General features: G+C 43.7%; 1 protein-coding gene across 14 annotated transcripts in view; it reads left to right on the top strand.

The window, feature by feature from the left end:
- Nucleotides 1-18,165, top strand: part of szt2 (SZT2 subunit of KICSTOR complex) — a 108,290-nt gene that overhangs the window by 16,478 nt on the left and 73,647 nt on the right. For 8 of the 14 annotated variants that reach the window (XM_085246160.1, XM_085246157.1, XM_085246159.1 and 5 more), the window contains exons 23-44: nt 25-122; nt 510-648; nt 714-1,022; nt 1,105-1,312; nt 1,670-1,717; nt 4,388-4,518; nt 4,737-5,001; nt 6,057-6,234; nt 6,344-6,436; nt 6,645-6,720; nt 8,550-8,840; nt 9,008-9,143; nt 10,383-10,563; nt 10,766-10,951; nt 11,184-11,417; nt 11,644-11,881; nt 12,231-12,305; nt 12,488-12,626; nt 15,326-15,461; nt 15,713-15,833; nt 16,003-16,155; nt 16,725-16,827. In XM_085246160.1, the coding sequence (XP_085102286.1) occupies nt 25-122; nt 510-648; nt 714-1,022; nt 1,105-1,312; nt 1,670-1,717; nt 4,388-4,518; nt 4,737-5,001; nt 6,057-6,234; nt 6,344-6,436; nt 6,645-6,720; nt 8,550-8,840; nt 9,008-9,143; nt 10,383-10,563; nt 10,766-10,951; nt 11,184-11,417; nt 11,644-11,881; nt 12,231-12,305; nt 12,488-12,626; nt 15,326-15,461; nt 15,713-15,833; nt 16,003-16,155; nt 16,725-16,827 (3,538 nt within the window). The remainder of the gene's footprint in view (nt 1-24; nt 123-509; nt 649-713; nt 1,023-1,104; nt 1,313-1,669; nt 1,718-4,387; nt 4,519-4,736; nt 5,002-6,056; nt 6,235-6,343; nt 6,437-6,644; nt 6,721-8,549; nt 8,841-9,007; nt 9,144-10,382; nt 10,564-10,765; nt 10,952-11,183; nt 11,418-11,643; nt 11,882-12,230; nt 12,306-12,487; nt 12,627-15,325; nt 15,462-15,712; nt 15,834-16,002; nt 16,156-16,724; nt 16,828-18,165) is intronic. The other 6 variants (XM_085246162.1, XM_085246169.1, XM_085246156.1 and 3 more) reach the window with 3 other exon arrangements.

Below are 18,165 nucleotides of genomic sequence, written 5' to 3'. Positions count from 1 at the left end.
TCTCTGTCGTCTCGGTTTCTTTAGAGGAGTGCGTCAAGCCTCCAGAGAAACAGGACACGGTGACGTCATTCTACACGGCCGGCAGCAGCAGAGAGGTGATGGGGTCAACCAGCACTTTACAGGTGATCTCCAACATTGGCACAAAACCAAACCTGTGTCACTTTTAAGTGTTTTTTTATTTATGTTGTTATAATGCAGCTAGTGATGATCTGTTGAAGCCTTTGAAAATGTTTGAATCCTTACAGCCGTTGGTGCCTTTAGGCCACACACGTCTGTGATACTTGTATTGTTTTCTTTCAGTCTGCTGTTTCTAGTTAAACGTTCTAAAGTAAATCATGGGATAGGAATGCAAACATTTCTCTAATAAATTGAAATAGTCCTTTTGAGCTCTCTGACTGTTTCTGCAGGTAATGAGACCACAACCACACTGGAAATCTGCAGTGGGAGCTGCTTCAGGTCCCTCGTTGGTCTTCCCTATATTCGTGACAAATGTCTGTTGTGTTTGGCAGAGTTTCAGCAATGCAGACCTTGTGGATGAAGAGCCCCTGTTGTTGGAGAGCAGCTGCTCTGCGCCACAGTGGAGATGTTATGCCAAGTGCATCAGCTCCCAGCATCTAATCCTCACCTTCCTTCCTGCTACCTTCACAGGTGAGTCTGGAGTTTGTTGGCTGTGGTGCTTCTAGCGCGCTCTCATGATGTTTGTTATGTTGCAGATGTTCTGATGTTGATGGCTTCAGGAGAGACCGAGCCTCGGAGTAATGTGAGCACACAGGAGGACGACGCTTTGACCCCCAGCAACAAATCTCAGGCTGACTCTTTGTCTGGATCCACTGGTGGCTTTGAAGGGTCCGAGTCTGGACTCAGCCTGCGCTCTAGTCGGCGACTGAGCTCCAGCACCGCCAGGTCCCCTGTGCTCTCATCTCCATCTGATGGCCAGACTGGAGCTGCTGACTCCCAGACCCTGGAGCAGAACAGCTGGGACAGCAGAGGCTCAGAGATGGAGAGTTGGATGCCGGGCTCAGGTGAGCCTAAAACCGCACGTCTGCAGGGTTTGAATTGTTCAAACATTTTGCACAAAGATTTACGTTTTTCTGATGTTTCCAGATGCTGCAGAAAAAGAAGGAGTCCACTTCTCTGAGCCACACAAGTCAGACTTCCATATCAGCCTCAGCAGACAGCTTTCCCAGCAGAGCACTGGTGACAGCAGCCAGCTGAAGTGTCCAGTTTACGTCTACAACTGTTCACTGGAGAATCTGAAAGAGCAGCTGGTTCACCCAAACTCCAGCCGCCAACCCAGGGACGTCTTCTTCAGGTACTGAGGGAAAAACAAGCAAGCATTGAAATCCTGAAAGACAAGGAAGGTTTTACAGTTGTGTTGCCAGTTACAATTATAAAATGATAAGAAGGTCTTATAGAATTATTGTATATATTTGGGTCTCTTTGTAACCTTGGCTATCTCATAATAATGACACTGTTATTGCCTGGAACACAAAAACCGTCACCAAATACTGAATATGGATCATCTAACCCAGTCTTAGAAGTACTAGACGAAGAGGAGCCGTGTTGTAATTAGGCTTTGTCATGATTGTGTGACGCACTGCGAGCCTTGGATTGTTGCAGTGGAGATGTTAACATGTGTGTCTCTGGTTGTCTTCACGGGGGAGAATAGAGCCCGAGATGCAGAGTCCTGGGAGATGTGTCAGCAGATGAAGTTCAGGTAGCACACTGTCTGTCTGTCTGCTCTCCTTCTGTCTGCTGAGGGGCTGCTCAGCTTTCTCTGGACACTTCTGGCAACTTGGGGATGCGCTTGTAGAGCGGGACAGTGTGGCTTTCCTAAAACTAGGCTGGTAAAAGCATCTACTCCCCGGGCCTGTCTGTGCTTCCTCCTGTTGCTGCAAACATCAGAGAAAACCACAGACACTCATCAAAGGGTCACATTTCTTCTTCTGTTGCTTCTTTGGAGCTCTGACATTGTTGAAGTCTCTTAAAACTGTGGCCTTGCCTTCATGCCTGCTGTCCTGTCCTACTGAATAAGACATAAAAATGATGTTTGGTATCATAAATACCAAGACGTGTTTTTTTTTTTTGAGGTTGTAAATCAAAATTGCCTCAGACACTTCCTGTGGGATGGGGGAAGGACTGCAGGTTTAAGACACTTCCAGTTTAGACTGATATTTAAACCTGGGATCTACATCCATGTTTTATATACAAGGTTTTTATCCACGAACATGAATTATGAAAGTCTCAGCGGGATGCTGGCCTCGCTGTATTTATATGTATTAACACTGATACTATCACAGGCTGCAGTTTTGTCTGCTGCTCTTCAGCTTTGTAATTTGTTTTAGTGGAGAACCAGCCTCACTGCTGATGAGCCAAGGATTACACATGAACTATAGTTTTAATTCAAAGAGATGATGTGGACAGATCAAACTTTCTGTTTACATTATTTGTGCTGGTGCGACTGAGTAATGCAATAATTCAGTTTTCTGTGTGAAACAGCACTCACTGCATGCTTGAAGCTGACAGCAATAGTTTAAAATAGTTGGCAGTATTTACTGGTACACCTCAGAAACACTGAATGTGGATTGTAGTGATATTTGAAGCCAAACTCTGTTGGGTCGGCAGGATATTTGTCAGGGATGATTATTGATACCTGTTATTCTATATAAGAGTGTCACACAGACACTGCACTCTGAACAGTGCAGATCAGCCTATTTAACACAACATGCAGTTTACACGAGACAGTTTTATTTCTTATATGAATGTTATTTATTTTAACTGTCATGAACAGGATGTGACACGTCATAATAATAACAACTGTGCTGCATTAAAACAGCAGGTGGGATAGCCAATCGTTAAGTGATGACGTCTGAACAAACTGCTCCGTGTTTATTAAGGCTGCTGTGTTTTTAACATGTTTTAATACTTTGTACCTTGTTCTAATCTCAACAAGCCCATAAAAACAGTCAGTGATCACTGTCGGCCTCTCTCGGTTTTAATCATCACTGTTCATTTTACAGCTCAGTGTTTAAACCCTTACGATGTAACTGCAGCCCAGCAGCAGTATGTTAATGACTAACCTCGTATTGTGGATGGATTATCTCAGTTGTTCTCCTGCTGAAGTTTGGTCCGTTTACAGCATCCTGCCATGCCATTACATTTGTCTCTAACCATCAGGAACCCTCACGTTAACTTTTATCGAGTGGAAGAAAGTTAGCTTCATCCTTCAGCTTCACTGTTTATGCTAACATAGCTGTGTTGCTAGCAATCACGTAGCACATCATTATATAGCAGCTAGCCCAACTTCAGTAACCCTACAAACGTCACTGCTGTTTAGTTTTCTGTCTTCATTCATGTTGGAAGTGACAGCAGAGCTGTACGTTTGAACCAGAACGTGCCAGATATCATTTAATCTGGAGACTTCCCACGTACCACTAGATGGAGCCAAAGTACCACCAGTGGTACGCGTACCACAGTTTGCGAACCACTGATGTAGCGGGAATGCAGAGACTGGATGCTTAAACTGACAGCATGGGGCCATGACATATTTGTAAACATGTAAAGTTATGCTGATGTTTATAAACAGAAGCATACTGGAGTCTATCCTAATACTTAGAATGGGTTAACTGGGAAACAATCAGAATCAGAATCAGAATCAGAATACTTTATTGATCCCTGGGGGAAATTATTAATTAATATTAATTATTAATAAAAGACTTCCTGTGCTTAACTAACAGTTAACTCTGGGTGTCAATACTGAATTAAGACTGTTGTTTTAGATTTTTGTGTCTTATTTTAAGTTTAAACTACAAACCTATAAACACACACAAATAATTTCTACACTTAGGTTAAAAATAGAAATATTGTTAAATGACTCGTCTCTCCCTGACTTTGACCTGATAAATCATGTTTGCTCCTCCCCTAATTCAGCGCTTCAGATGCTTGCTGTGGAGGTTCAGCTGTCCCTCACAGGCTTATTGGCTCCTTCGATGATGCTTAATCCCCAGTCCCAGTCACATAAGCATAGAGACCAGTCAACAACCACTGGTTAACATGGAAACATTCAAATTTATTTGCTTTGGGAAATGCATGTCGGTCATTTAGCAGTCGGTCAGAAGGATTTTGGCTTGTGAGGGTTTCATCGACTGGTCTCTCGGCCTTGTGACTGGGCTTGTACTGTGGTGCAGATATGGGTTCATGTAAGTGCTTATGCAAAACTAGGTGCAGTGGAACTGTCTGTATTTTAACCAGCACTGTTTTCTACATGTGTGAAATTGAGGTTTTATGTACTAACGTAATCTATCCTTGTGGGTTCAACTGATCCTTCATCATCCTGTCAGACCCGGGTTCCTCTTCTCAGTGTCTTTTCTGTGCTGTTGTTCCCCAGCAGGTCTCTATCTCAGGATCGCAGCAGTCAGTCTCCTTGGACCGACCTCCTGTCTCAGCCTCACAAACACAAGGAGCTGGCCAACTACTGCAGCATGCTGCAGGAGCATTACCACCAGAGCTACGTCAAAGGTGATCTGTGTCCACCAACACGAATGCTTCAAGCTTAACTGAGTAGTCAAAAAGAAAAATCCTTACTCCACCAAAACACACACACAACTGAGGATCTAAGGTTAAGTCCATCACAGCAGTGCAACATGTCGCAGTCGTCCATGATTTCACAGGTGTTAAAATACAGTGACTGAAACTCGTCCGAGCGTCGTTTGGTCACGCGTCCATGTTCTTGTCAGGTGTATACCGCAGCCTGCAGCAGTCCTACAACATCAGCTCCCAGGACGTCCTGATGGCGATGGACTACTGTGAAGAATCGCTGCAGGAGATCGACATCACCTCCTTCCTGCAGACGCTATGTGGACACATCAGGGTCTTCAGGGAACACGGCAAGACTCCAGGATGGGGAGGAGGGCCTCTGAAAGCTTCAAGGAGCCCTGCCACGTTTATCCTTGGTGAAGCTGAGGGGGAGCAACTCAATGATAAAGTGGCCTCTTCATGCAGGTGAAGCCAATCATCAGAATCAGACACATGCCAGTCTTTGAGAAACGAGTTGCTTCTATTTAACAAAGTTAAGTTACAGCTTATCACCTTCTTATATTTTGCTTTACATAAAACATCTCAGCATAGGGGGTAAGCCACGTTTCTGCCCATCTGTCTGTGGATCTGTTTATCTGGGGCTAGTGGCATGCAAACCATCAGCATACAGTTTAGTCATTTGGTAATGATTTAAACTGTCCAGCAGGTGGTGCTGTCTGAGCTGGTGAATTCACATCCACAGAGGCCTACGTCAGGGTTTTCTTCACATGTGCTGATGTTGGTGTGACTCAAACATACTTTGATTCGTTTGTTATATTAATGAACTTTATTTATTCTCCACTTTTCTGTAAAAAGAGGGTTTAGTTCTATTATAAACAAATCTTTGTTTCTTGTAGTCACACTTCTAAGCACTCGTCTTCTCACTGTGCTTTACATGGTCAGGGAAAGACTTAGTAAACTGCAGTAAAAACTATAACATTAGACCTCCAGACCAGCCCCTGCAAGCAAGCGAGCGTGCGGAAGAAGAGCTCCAGTTTACCAGGATGAGATCTCTGACAGGAGCCGAAAGAACGAACACAGCACAAAACTATGATACAACTAAGCAGAGTTTTAGTGTCATTTAGCTTCATGAAAATGTTTGTAATGTAAGAAGTATAGATGGTGTCTGTTTCCTAAATGCAGTCTGCCACCGGTGGGCCTGTGCTCCCACAGTGGGCTGCTCTGTTGGAATAATGTGGCGCTCTGAGACCTCCAGGATGCCAGAGCTGTTTGAGACGTGATAAATGCATGTTTCCCTTTCACCAGTCATCATTCAAATAAAGCAACAAACCACCACACCATGTTGCTAATTGTCCTTTGATGAATCACATCTGTTAACACGTTCCAGTTCATAAGTTTGCTGTCAGTGTGTTGGCTTTTCCCTTCCAAAGCACTTTTATAACGACTGTTTTAAGGTCAGTCTGCAATAAGATTCATGTTAACTGACACAGTTATTAATTGTGTGGTATTTCTGGCTGCAGTACTGAAGTGGAGGACACCAGTGAGGCTGAATCCAGAGGAGTTCCTGATTCCTCTGCTCCTACATCTCCACCGATCAAGGAAGAGCCCAAGAAAGGAGCGATAGCAGAATTCCCTCTGACGCTGCTGCAGACACAACCCGCGTGTGACGTGTATCCAGATCTGCACAAAATAATACAGGTAGTGTCTGAAGGGGGATCCCGTACTCTTCAGTTCCTTAAAGCTGATTCTTGGACCAGAAAGCTAACGGCTTTAAATAATTATCATTTCAATTTTAAACTGTTGTCAGGATAAATTCATGGAGATCCTTTCTCAGTATTTCAAAAGTGTTCCCTCCAACCCACACTACTTCTACTACTCTCCACCTTCATCCAAGAAAGAGGTGAGTTTGCTGTAAATTTGCTACAATATCATGCGTCACATAGCAGGTTAGATGTTATAAAGAGGGATGGATGTCATCAAGGATTTGGACAAATCAGATGTTGGGGGGAAACTAAAAACTGTTTATTTCAGAGAAGCAAACCGAAGAGAGGTGAGTCTGTATCTCTATATCTGAGCATGAACCTTGCTGCTCTGATTTTCCTTCACAGGAGTCGGAGGACGGCGAGATGAAAAGACGGGCGAGTGAAGAGCTGCTGTCAGAAGCTGAGCCCGCCACTGAAGACGGTAAAGGCCGTTCTGAAACGTTTGCCTTTAGTTTGGGTTTGTTGTTAGTCTCCCGTCAGCACTGTGGTCACACATTCAGTTGTTCAGTGTTCAGCAGTAACAAATGTTAAAGGTGGAGGACCTTTCATGTTTCGTCCTTCATTAAGCACAAGTTGTTATACTGCTAAGCTTCCCTGAAGCTTCTGTGCAGGAGTATCGTAGCTTTTTTGTGTTTGTTGTTTCTTTTCTTCCTCCTGTAGCTGTTGATAACCTGTAGCCAAAAGGCTGATAGTGGAATCATCGAAATTACTGTGAAAACGTGACTCAACAAAAGGGCTGTTGTTGTTGGAGGAGGCTACAAAAGATAAAATGTGAGACTGATAGAAAGGGAAAATAAAACGAGTGAATTTTCAGCAGTCGTCCATCCTGTGCTCTGAGCACTAAATTTCAGATATTTCTCTCCAGTCAATAACAGCACCTGCCTGCTCGTGAGCGTTACACAAGTGGCTTTTTATAATGGAAAGCAATCGTTATGGTGACTTCAGCGTCTGGGAGAAAGGTGTAGAAGAACTCAAAGCAGGGTGAAGATGAGGAAGACTCTGAGGCCGAGCCCAGTTAAACTGATCATTTTAGTACGGCTCATTTCACATTTAATATCCAGTTAGTGCTTCATCAGTTAGTTTTTAATCAGCCGTCGTTATTTCAGCGACTTCTGTTTCATGCTTTAGAAACGCGAGACACATCGCCTCCTTTTGAGGTGTCCCGACTTCAATAAATGTGGAGCAATGAAACAAACAGCAGAGGTCCAACGCACACAGGAGAAGAAGTCTGCAGCATCACATCAGCACACGTCTCCTGCTAAGAACACACTTGAAAATGCTTTTATAACATCAGGGTTAACGCCCCTTCTCACGTCGATTGCAGATCAAATACATCGATTGCAGTAAATGGTACATCTTAGATGGCTAAAAACAGACACAGAAGTTCCTCTTTCTATAACAGCTTCCATACATGGCAGTAAATTTCCAGCCTAGACGGTCCCTGAGGGCTTGTCCTTTTCTTGACTTGTCTTCTGTCATCTGTTACCAAGCAAACTGAAATGCAGTTAGAAGCTAAATGAATTTCGGGCTTTTGGCCTGGCAGGATTATGTGTTTGTAAGCGTGTGCGCTGTTTATCCTTCTGTGCTCCAAGTCACCTACACTATAGATTGTGAGGACATAGCGCTTCACAAAGCTTAAAACCTTCTTTAAGAGACTGAGCATCAACTCTGAATGAGCACAAACATGCAATGTGTATAAAATAATTATAGCTGCACCTGTAATAAAAAGGTTAACATGGTGGCAATAACTTTAATAAGCATCTCTAATGCAACATCAGTGCTGTGGGATATATTACTAATACAATGTTAATAATGCAGGTTATATTGTAGCAGTAAATGATCTCTGTACAGGTGTCTGATACTCGTCTGTGTATTCATATACAGTTATATGCCTTTACTGTTAGACACTGACACAAACACATAAGTTATAACTCAGTGAGTAACCTTCAGGGATTCCAGACGTTCATGTGGAGTCCTTTATTTCCTGGAACACCCAATGCAGTCCTGCGTTATCGAGAGAACAACGTCAAGACAGGGGTCGCTTTTCCCGTAGTCGGCATGTAGCCCACATATGCACAACAATGCATAACAGGCAGGATCCACGTGGTCCCTGCGGGTCAATAAAAAGCCTGAAAGTAAAATAAAGTCTTTCCTAAAACCTTATTTAACCAAAGACGTGAAACAACAAAAAGAGTTTGCAGAGTTTATGATTCTTAGGACTACTTTAAAGTTGTCTTGCTACACTTGCAGAAAATGTGCCGTCTTCCTGCATAATGACGGAGAGCGACACAGATCTGGTGGTGGAGTATGAGGAGCACCCAGGCAGCAGCTCCCAGGGAGAGGGTGAGGACCAGTCCCTGTCTGACTCCAACACTGTGAACCAGGACCAGGACTCGTTCAGCATCCTGGAGGGAGAGTCCCTGCTGGAGAACGAGGCCCCACAGCTGGACATGCCACCACTGTTTGTTCACATCACCTGCTCTGTCAACATGAAGAGCTGCCATGGCTCCGTGCCCATGCAGACGCTGCCCACGTGCCTGGGTGAGTACAGCTGACTGCTTTCCACCTAAGTGGCTTCTTTCTGTGCAAGGAAGCATATCTGAAGCTGTGTTACTCTTTTGCTTCTATAAATCACCACTTTGGACAAAGAGCTTCTTCTTCACACTGTTAATTTTGTTCCCGAGCTTACTTCACAGTTGTGTTTGCAGGTGAGGTCATTTCCTGCCTGGAGAATGCTGAGGCGGTGCAGTCTGTAGATCTGAACGAACTCTCGGTCACGCTGGATATTTTTGTTCTGACGCTGCCTCTGGAGATCGAAGCCATGGCGGACTTCCATCATAACAGGTCGTGTGCAAAATCCAAATTTTTTTTTAATCTCAATTTTACATCCTGATCGATTGCAGTAAAGATCCTTTGTAGGAGCGTTGGTAGGATTTTAATGAAATCACACTTTTTAAAAGCGGTGACACGGAGCAGAAATAAAGACAGAAACTGGTGACGTTGCTTATTCTGCAGTGAATTTCTCAAATGGCCTTTAAAGAGTTATTGATGCCTCTTTGGGCAGGACGTTACTCACTTTCCTGGATTTGACCACAAAAAGCAAACAGAATGAAAGGAAAGCTGAACATGAACCAAAAACAGACCCTTTCAGAGAACAAAGGATCTTTCTGCACTGCTCTCTGAATTAAAGTGGCTCCAGCACAGATGAACCAGGAACACCTTTGAAAGAGAAACACGACAAACTGGACCACAGTTTGTCAGCGTTTATGTTACCCAGTCCTAGTGCTCGTTAGCTCTGCTGGTGACCTGTCCAAGGTGTACACCGCCTCTCAACCTGTGATAGTCGCAGCCAGATGAAGAGATGAATAAATGTCAGGCAGATGAAACTCAATGAGAGCATTTTAGCAAATCACAAGCTTTGAAAGTAAAAAACAGCTCTGTGAGATGGAGGCGGAGCTTCATTTTAGACACACCCCACTCAGGACCCTGGACCTCTATCTGCCTGTATATAATCATCCATAATGCACATCTAAGAAAACACTGCAGCATCAGTCTGGATCTCACAGACAGTTATAGAAAAGGCTGAACTGACAGTTGGTAGATGGACTCCAACAAGCCTTAGAAAAGCAAAGCAACAGTTGTGGCTGTGTCGGTATTTCACTGATGACTACACCAGCACATCTGGAATATCACTCCATTCATTTTACTACAATTAAACACGTGCTGTTTCCTTTTATTTATTTCATTTTTTTAAGTTGAATTAATTGATTATTTTATCCACAGAAAATATCTTATTTCAGTCATTTTTCATTCAAAGACTGCTAATTTCCTGCTACCAAGTTATTATTGTTTCTATCATCGTGTAAACCTAAAAACCGAGGTGACAAAAATAATCAATTGTAATTTTTGTCTTCATGTTCAGTAGTTATTGCTTATTTTAGATTAAATTGACGGGATTGGAAGTGATGATTAGCAGCAGCACCAGAGTGAAGCTGTTGGCAGGAGACCCATGCACCCACTGCGTCTTTGAGTCAGTCTGAGTGTGGACTCCATGATGTTCACGTCAGCTGTCTCCGTGTGTAGGTACACCTCAGAGAGCAGCATGAATCGTTCACCAGGGCAGCCCTCCTCCTATCGCTCTGACGAGGAGCTGATGGCCGTGCTGGACAGTCTGAGGGGAGGAGGTGTCAACGGCATCTCTGGTGACCCCTTATCCAAACTCCCACTTCCCCACAAGTTGGCAATCCTGGCCACAATGGACGAGGTGAGTCCTCCCACACGTGACAGGTGGGCAGCTTTTCCACATTACTGAAGCGTGCAGCGTTCGTACACTTCACAAGAGCATTTCTAATAGTCTTTGTGAAAGATTCACTGAACAGATATCTGTGCTTCCTGCTGTTCCTGCACACACACACACACACACTAGCAGTGCTGCTCTTATCCTGGTTTCTCTCGGTGTGATTCAGATCCGCTGGCTGCTGGAGGATGAGATCGTCTCTGCTCTGCGTCACTCTCGGGTCATCGGCCCGGCCACGCTGCAGAAAGTGGCGGAGCACGTTTTACGCTCCAGCGGTCGACCGCACTGTCACTGTGAGGAAGTCCCGCTTCAGTTTGTCTTTGGGCCTGAACAGTCGCTGGAAAAATTCAAAGAGGCAAGAAGAACAAACAGGATTTAAACTTGAGACACAAAGTTTCTCCAGGAATGTTCTACAAAAACATGTCTGCACATATTTGTATGAGAACATGATAGGAGTTCATTAATGAATCTTTAATTTTGTTCTTGCATATGTGCCTACAGGCTGATTCACAGGCATGCACAGAGGTTTGTTACTTCTGTATAGATGGACGTATGAATATAAAGTACAACGTTTGTTTATCTTGCAGGAGTTTCGTAGGATGTCTTTCTCTGGCTATGTGTTAAATGGAGAACAGGCCGGCTTCTACTATATGTCTCTGAGCAGACTGCACCCTCAGAGGATCCGAGAGACCGAGAGGCTGTCTGAGAGCACTGCATCCCCCCCACAACAGCCTGCTGCCGCCACCATATCCTGCAGTGCTGCAGCTCAGGCGGAGACCACGACGCTCGAGAGCGAAGCAGAAGCTCAGGCCGACAGTGAGGTTAGATACATCAGTGACTGTGATGTGCAGAGGAGGGAAAATACATCAGATCAGCCTTCATCTTTCCAGCTGTGCATTCAGTTTGTTTTTATGTTATTATTGACATCAGCATAAATCCATGATCAGAAATAAATCAGGTTAAATTTTAAGACGTATAGTTGGTAGAGTTTATCTGCAGGAGTTTATCAGACAGAATGACTCTAACTTTTACTTGAACTCTGTGCAGAGTGAGGACAGGAAGCCAGTCAGTGTTGCTGCTGATGCTCTCAGTGACACGACTCCGGACGCTGGTGAATCAGTTGCAGCCTTGAAGCCTGAAGCAGATGACTCTGTTAGCATGGTTGGGGACAGAGGTCAGCCCAGTACCCCCCAGCTGCAGGCAGAGAGCTGCACAGAGGCCAGCTCACCCCCAAAGACACCCTCGAGTGTCAGCCTGGCTGAGTCCGTGCAGTCGGCCTCTCACAGTGAGTTTCACATTCATACCTGTTTAGGTTTGCTTGTTTCACTGTTTTGTTGCACGTGTGTCATCATCATGTCCAGTGATGATGACACACCTTACATTTGTACTTTATTCATTCCAGAAGTTGGTCAGTAAAAAAAGAAACTTCATATAAAAAGATAAATATAATGCATAATAAATCTTAATAAATACAAGTATTAAAAAAATAAAGTCCGTGTAAAAGTAAAATGTGAAGATATTGTAACAGTAACCGATTCTTTCAGCGTGGTGCACCGTTCGGGTTTCAGCTCTGTAGTTTAACCTGCGTAGAACAGAGACGCGCTCCTCTATCACTTCTTGTTTTCTCTCCTCAGGTGGCGGCAAACTCAGGCCGAGTCGAGTCCAGAGTGTCGTCTCCAGCCAAGGCAGCCTGGACTCAGACATGCAGGGTAAGTGCTGCACAAAGCTGAGTGAGAGGCTCCCTGTGGGGGAGAGTCATAGAAACACCTGAAAGGTTCAAAGTGTCTGCTTTACAGAGTCTTAATTCTTATGTTATAGACGGTTCATGTCAATGCGTCTTCAGAAGAATGGTGGAAACATGTTAAATACAGACGTAATGCTGTGTTGACAGGTTATGATGGTGGCAGCAGCGACTCTGAGTGTGAGAGCTCCACCCTGGATGAACAGGAGTGCCAGGCCCGGCTTATGCCAGACTTCTGGCTCATTGTTAAGATCCACCAGGACAGAGTGACGGTGTACTCCCACTCCAGGTCAGTCATTTAGTGATTCCCATTTTTCATTCATTTAGTAACAAGTGACCTAAAAACAACTATACAGGTTTTAATTGAAGCAACTGTAACAAGTTTTCAAAGAAGCCCCTGTTTAAGGACCCGTTTTTATTTTTATAGACATGAAAAATCAGAACCGTTTAAAGCAGGGTGTCGGACTCCAGGCCTCGAGGGCCGGTGTCCTGCAGGTTTTAGATCTCACCCCGGGTCAGCACACCTGGATCACATGATGAGTTCATTACCAGGCCTCTGGGGAACGTCACGACCAGGGCTCTAGAGTGCCACCAATTTGGGTGCAAATGCGAGCAAATTTTTCAGTGGTGCGACTAAAAAAAAATATTTGGTTGCACCTGTGCGACCAACTGTTCAGGTAGCAAAAAAAAAAATCTGCAACCTTCCCTGTGGTCAACAACAGACACACATTTTGTCCCTATCGTGGACTGAACCAATCAGAGATAGTCAGGGGCGGGACCTCTCTGATTGGCCGTGGTCCAGTTGAAAGTGCAGGTGGAAGTGGGAGGTGAGTAGCTTGAATAAAGCGATATTATTCATTAAATCCTGACTTTTAAATAACTGTGTTTTGCCAGAAACGCCAGATTCTCAGATTAAAGCTCACAAAACCATTTCAACAACAACCAAACAGCAGATGAGAGCAGGTACACGGACTCCACACAAAGACGTAAACACAGACCCGACGCATCAGAATCAGCTTTGTCTTTCTCGGCTTTCTCACCCGACGTAGACGGACACGCTGTCGGAGCTCAGCGATCCTGATGCGTCCGGTCCGCGCTGTGTTCACGTCTTTTTGCGCTGATTCTGAGCTGCAGGTTTTGTCTCTCCAACCAAAATCCACCGAGCCAGCAGCAAAAGAAGCAGCAAACTGCGCTTCACATTTGATCAATGTCGTCATGAATTTTGCTGTTTTGCTTCCACGACTATTAAAATCACACTTCATGCACAGCTAGCTCTCTCTCTCTCTCTCTGTACTTCAAGAACAGTTCCCGTCTCCAATCTCTGTTTTCTGTATTATTCATTGGCTTATTACCCACCAGTCTACCGTTGTTTACAGGCTGTGGCTGCTGTCTTTTTCTTTTTCACTTAAATGACCTCGGACAAGAAAGCCTGTTTTTTCTGTTGTTCAGTACTGAAGAAATTTAAACTTTATATGCAGAACATTGTAGAATATTTTTAAGGTTATCTGCTATAAAAAGCCAGACCAGGAAAATCTCCTTCATGTTTTTCTGTGTTTTATTCTCAGTTACTTTCACACAAAGGCATCTGCTGTGATGCTCACAATTCTGATGAAGTCAGTGCTGATAAATGATCAGAATTATAATATTTCTGACTGTCTGAGGCTAAGTTGAATCGAATCGGGACTTTGAAAACCTGAATCGAATGGATTTTAGAAATCAGTGATGATACCCAGCCCTAGTGAGCAGCCTAGGCCCGACAGAAGTGGATGTAGCTGTAATAGGAAAAGAACTATTGCTAACTTTTCTGTTAAGGCCGGATCCTTCTGAAATTCATAGCCAGCTCTGACACGGTGGCATCAATCTTTGAATGCTGAAAAAGAACATTATATAAATTATTATAAAATTTGTGTGCGCCTAACTTTTGTGCCGGTACACCTAACTTTAAAAAGTTAGGCGTACCGGTACGCCCATGGCAAAAAGTTAGTCTAGAGCCCTGACGACATGCTGAGGAAGTAATTTAGCCGTTTAAATCAGCTGTGATGGATCACATCTAAAACCTGCAGGACGCCGGCCCTCGAGGCCTGGAGCTGGACAGTCCTGACTTGCAGAGAGGTAGACGTTGATAAGTCAGATTGGACTTCTCTTTTTTCACATTTGTGCACTCAGATATTAAATGCATTATTCATTTGCAACACAATTTTCACTACACAAGCTTCTCATTTTTCGTTTTTAGTGGTAATAGTTTTTGACCTGGCTGCTCAAAGATTTGCTTTAAACCTCTCTGAGAAGCGGAGATATTAAACTCATGTAATATTTTTCATGTATGGTTTATAAACATGAACTCTGTGAATAGCTTTGCTCTGACTTTCTGTGACTTCTTCCAGACTAAGTCCAGACTGGTAACCAGTTATTCTTAATTGAAACACTTACTACATACCTTATTATTGCATGTTGTTACTGTAACTTCTAGTATGTGCTTCGTGACCATGAAAGGATTTGATCCATGAAACATCACAGTGCTAAAAGATTTACTTCCAGTTATTTGAAGTTCTTATTATTTAACAGTACAGTCTGTTTGTAGGTCATGTTGTCAGGTGTAATGGTATTTCTGGATGGCTCCCAGTTATCAGCTCTGTAGCTCTTGTAACCCTTGTGGCTCTTCCGGTTTCTGTCATATCAAAGTCGAGTTTGGATCAGAAGTTAGTGATGGCGGTCTCGGTCGATGCATGTACGCTTGGAAAAACAGTCGACTGATATATACTACGGTGTCAAACTCGCCATTAATGGGAGGTCGCCAGATGTTATCTTTATGAGGGAAAGTCTATCAAATACAAATGTTGTTTTCCTTTGACTCTTTCTTATTTTTCATTTTTCTTTTAGTCAAACGTTTTTCCTTTCTGACACTAGAGGCACTAAAAACAAGTCTGAGCTTACTTTCATAACTTTGATCACGGCTGTTCATCCTTTGGGTGTGTTGTGTCGTTACAGATGCTTCAGTGAGGGAAAAGAGGTCGGCACCGAGGAGCTGGAGAAGAAGGAGGAAGAGCAGGAGTTGCCTGAATGCTTACAGCTGCATCAAATGGTGGTCAGGAAGATCGGAGAAATGTGCAGAGTTGTGAATCAGGTAGTTACCTCAGCACCCCAAGCTGCGTCTCTTTCATTGTTTGTAGCAGCATAATGTCCTCGTAAGTGGACATCAGGCCCTTGTAGAGCAAAATTGAGTATTTTAGTCTAAATAACCCAAAATGTGACGTCCACATATGTGGACGCAGGTCCTAGGAGGTTAATTGCTGGATCATTTTCAGACATTTAAGAGGATTGAAACTTGCATTTTCAGTCTACTGCTCGGTGTTTGCACACTCTGTGCTTTTGTAGCGTATGCTGCTTCAGGACCTGCACGACAGCCATCTGTGTAACAAGCTGCTGGTGGCTGAGAGTGAGGAAGACATCTGGAAGAGTGAGCCTCACTGCAGGCAGAGGCTCAACACCGCTGATGGTGAGTGAGAACAAGCTGCAGGTAGTTTTACAGTGTTTTATATTAACGCTGGGATTCCTCACAAAGGGTTTCAGAGCCTATAAGACATTTGCAGTCTTCTGTCATGTTGCACTCTGCAGTTAGTCCTCTGCAAATAAAGTTGTAAATATTGGTATTTCTCTAACCACAGACTACAGCACAGAGGAGAGCTACCAGGCCAGAGATTATCTGGCTGCTACCATGCAGTTTATCCCAGGGCACTTTGCCTGCGATGTGGTTTGGCGCACAATCATCCACATTCACCCCCGCCTCAAGATGGGACCCAACATGGGAGTGGCCAGAGGTGAGAGGAACGTCCGGGTGCTCGGCTTTAAACGCGTGCAGTCATTTCAGTTCAGTGTATGATAAATCTCTTCTTACTCCGAGGAGTCGCTGTGTAGGATTTAAATGGCTCCAAAGCAAAAACAGGATTTGTAATTCTGTTATTAAATGTGCACCCGTAGCTATGAATCCATGCGTTTTAATTAGCTTTAACTGGGAACATGTGGACTCTTTTTCATGGCTCACTGCCATATTTTCGCTCAGGTTATGATCCAACTTTTTCAATTCCAGTATGATACTGAGGGCTGGACTAATCTTTGATACAGAGAGCTGAAGAAATAAGTGCTTGTGACTGAGCAGTGACTCGAGTCACAGCAGCGACTGCTGTAACGTCCTGTTGGATGCTGGTTGTTGCAGTGGGCTGCAGTTGGGACTGTGGTTGTACTGAGTGTGTACTTGATGTGCAGTTCTCATATTTACATCAGTTATGTGCTTATTAGAATCTTTCTCTGTTTCAATCCAGCGAAGATGATGTTCCTAAATCAGTGGATTTGTTCTGTAAACGTGGATGTTTCTGTCTTCCTGTCGCAGCGATCCAGGCCCTGCGCTCTGTGTTGAATGCCTTCTGCGTGGTCAACAGGAAGAACATGTTTGTCTACCAGGAGCGTTCCACTAAATCAGTCTTCTACCTCAGGTTTGACTCTCTGTTACTTCTTTTCTTCTCCAGTGGGTCCAGTTTTGTCCCCAAAGTATTTTTCAGCATTTCGCCCCCGATGCTTAAAGAAAGCTCCCAGTATAAACTTCCCAGTATAAGTTCCCAGTATAAACTTTCCTCTATATTGCGAGAGCTTTGTGAAGATTGTTGTGACACGGCTCTCCTTGACTTTTTTCCATCTCGTTTGCTGGAAGCAAAAATCCACCCACAGATGTTCTTACAACAGCAGTGTGGTGGAGGAGAAATCCGACTTCCTGGTAATTGAACTGCTGTCAAACAGGACATCGCAAGGAAACAATTTTGTGATGTTTGTGCCAGATGGAGGAGCTTCCAAATCGCAGTGTTCACTCTGAGGCTGGAGCCAGCGTTTCCTCTCATGCTTGCTGACGCAGTTCCCCGTAGAGCAGGGCGATATGGCCAAAAATATTTATCACGATATATATTTGAAAATTTGCGATAACGATATAACTGACGATATAATTGATGCGAGACAAAATACAACTCCACAACATTACTAGCGCAAAAAGACAACCTTCCATTTATTTTCACTTAAACAAGAAGCTGGTTTTTATGTACATTAAAGCTTTATAAAAATGTAACAGTGCAAATGCAAATTCCTTGCTGAAAGTTTAACCAAAAGGCATTTCCAGTAGAAATGGGCTGACATATCCTGAGCATAACCATGTATAATATCCACTGAAGTTAAAAAGAGGTGCTTTGCAACATTAAACTGCAGTGTGCAGTACGTATTTTTCGGACCATAAGGTGCACGGGATTATAAGGCACATTAAGCAAAACAAAGCAGTCAGATAAATCAAACTTTATTAAACTCATTCTTCTTGCTTCCTCCACTTCTGTACCATTGATTCATTAATGTTGAATTCTCTGCAGCTGCTCTATTCCCATGTTGTTGCAGTATATTAATGACTAACCTCGTATTGTGGATGGATTATCTCAGTTGTTCTCCTGACTGAAGTTTGGTCCGTTTACAGCATCCTGCCATGCGATTGCATTTGTCTCTAACCATGAGGAACCTTCACGTTAACTTTTATAAGTGGAAAAGTGTTAGTGTTCATCCTCCAGCTTCACTGTTTATGTTATGCTAACATAGCTGTGTCGCTAGCGATCACGTAGCACATCATTATATACCAGCTAGCCCAACTTCAGTAACCCTACAAACGTCACTGCTGTTTAGTTTCCTGTCTTCATTTATGTTGGAAGTGATAGCAGAGCTGTACGTTTGATTTTTTTCAGAAATCTCTCAGTCAGAACATGCTATATCATGCTTAGGTAACTAGCGAAACTAGCGAGCTAACT

The sequence above is a fragment of the Mchenga conophoros genome, linkage group LG15, assembly GCF_057382185.1.
Source record: "Mchenga conophoros isolate Kocher_MC1m ecotype Shallow Benthic linkage group LG15, M_conophoros_male_GT1.1, whole genome shotgun sequence".
In the NCBI taxonomy this organism is placed as follows: domain Eukaryota; kingdom Metazoa; phylum Chordata; class Actinopteri; order Cichliformes; family Cichlidae; genus Mchenga; species Mchenga conophoros.
Note: the sequence above shows the minus strand (reverse complement) of the source record. Positions and strands in the feature narration are given on the sequence as shown.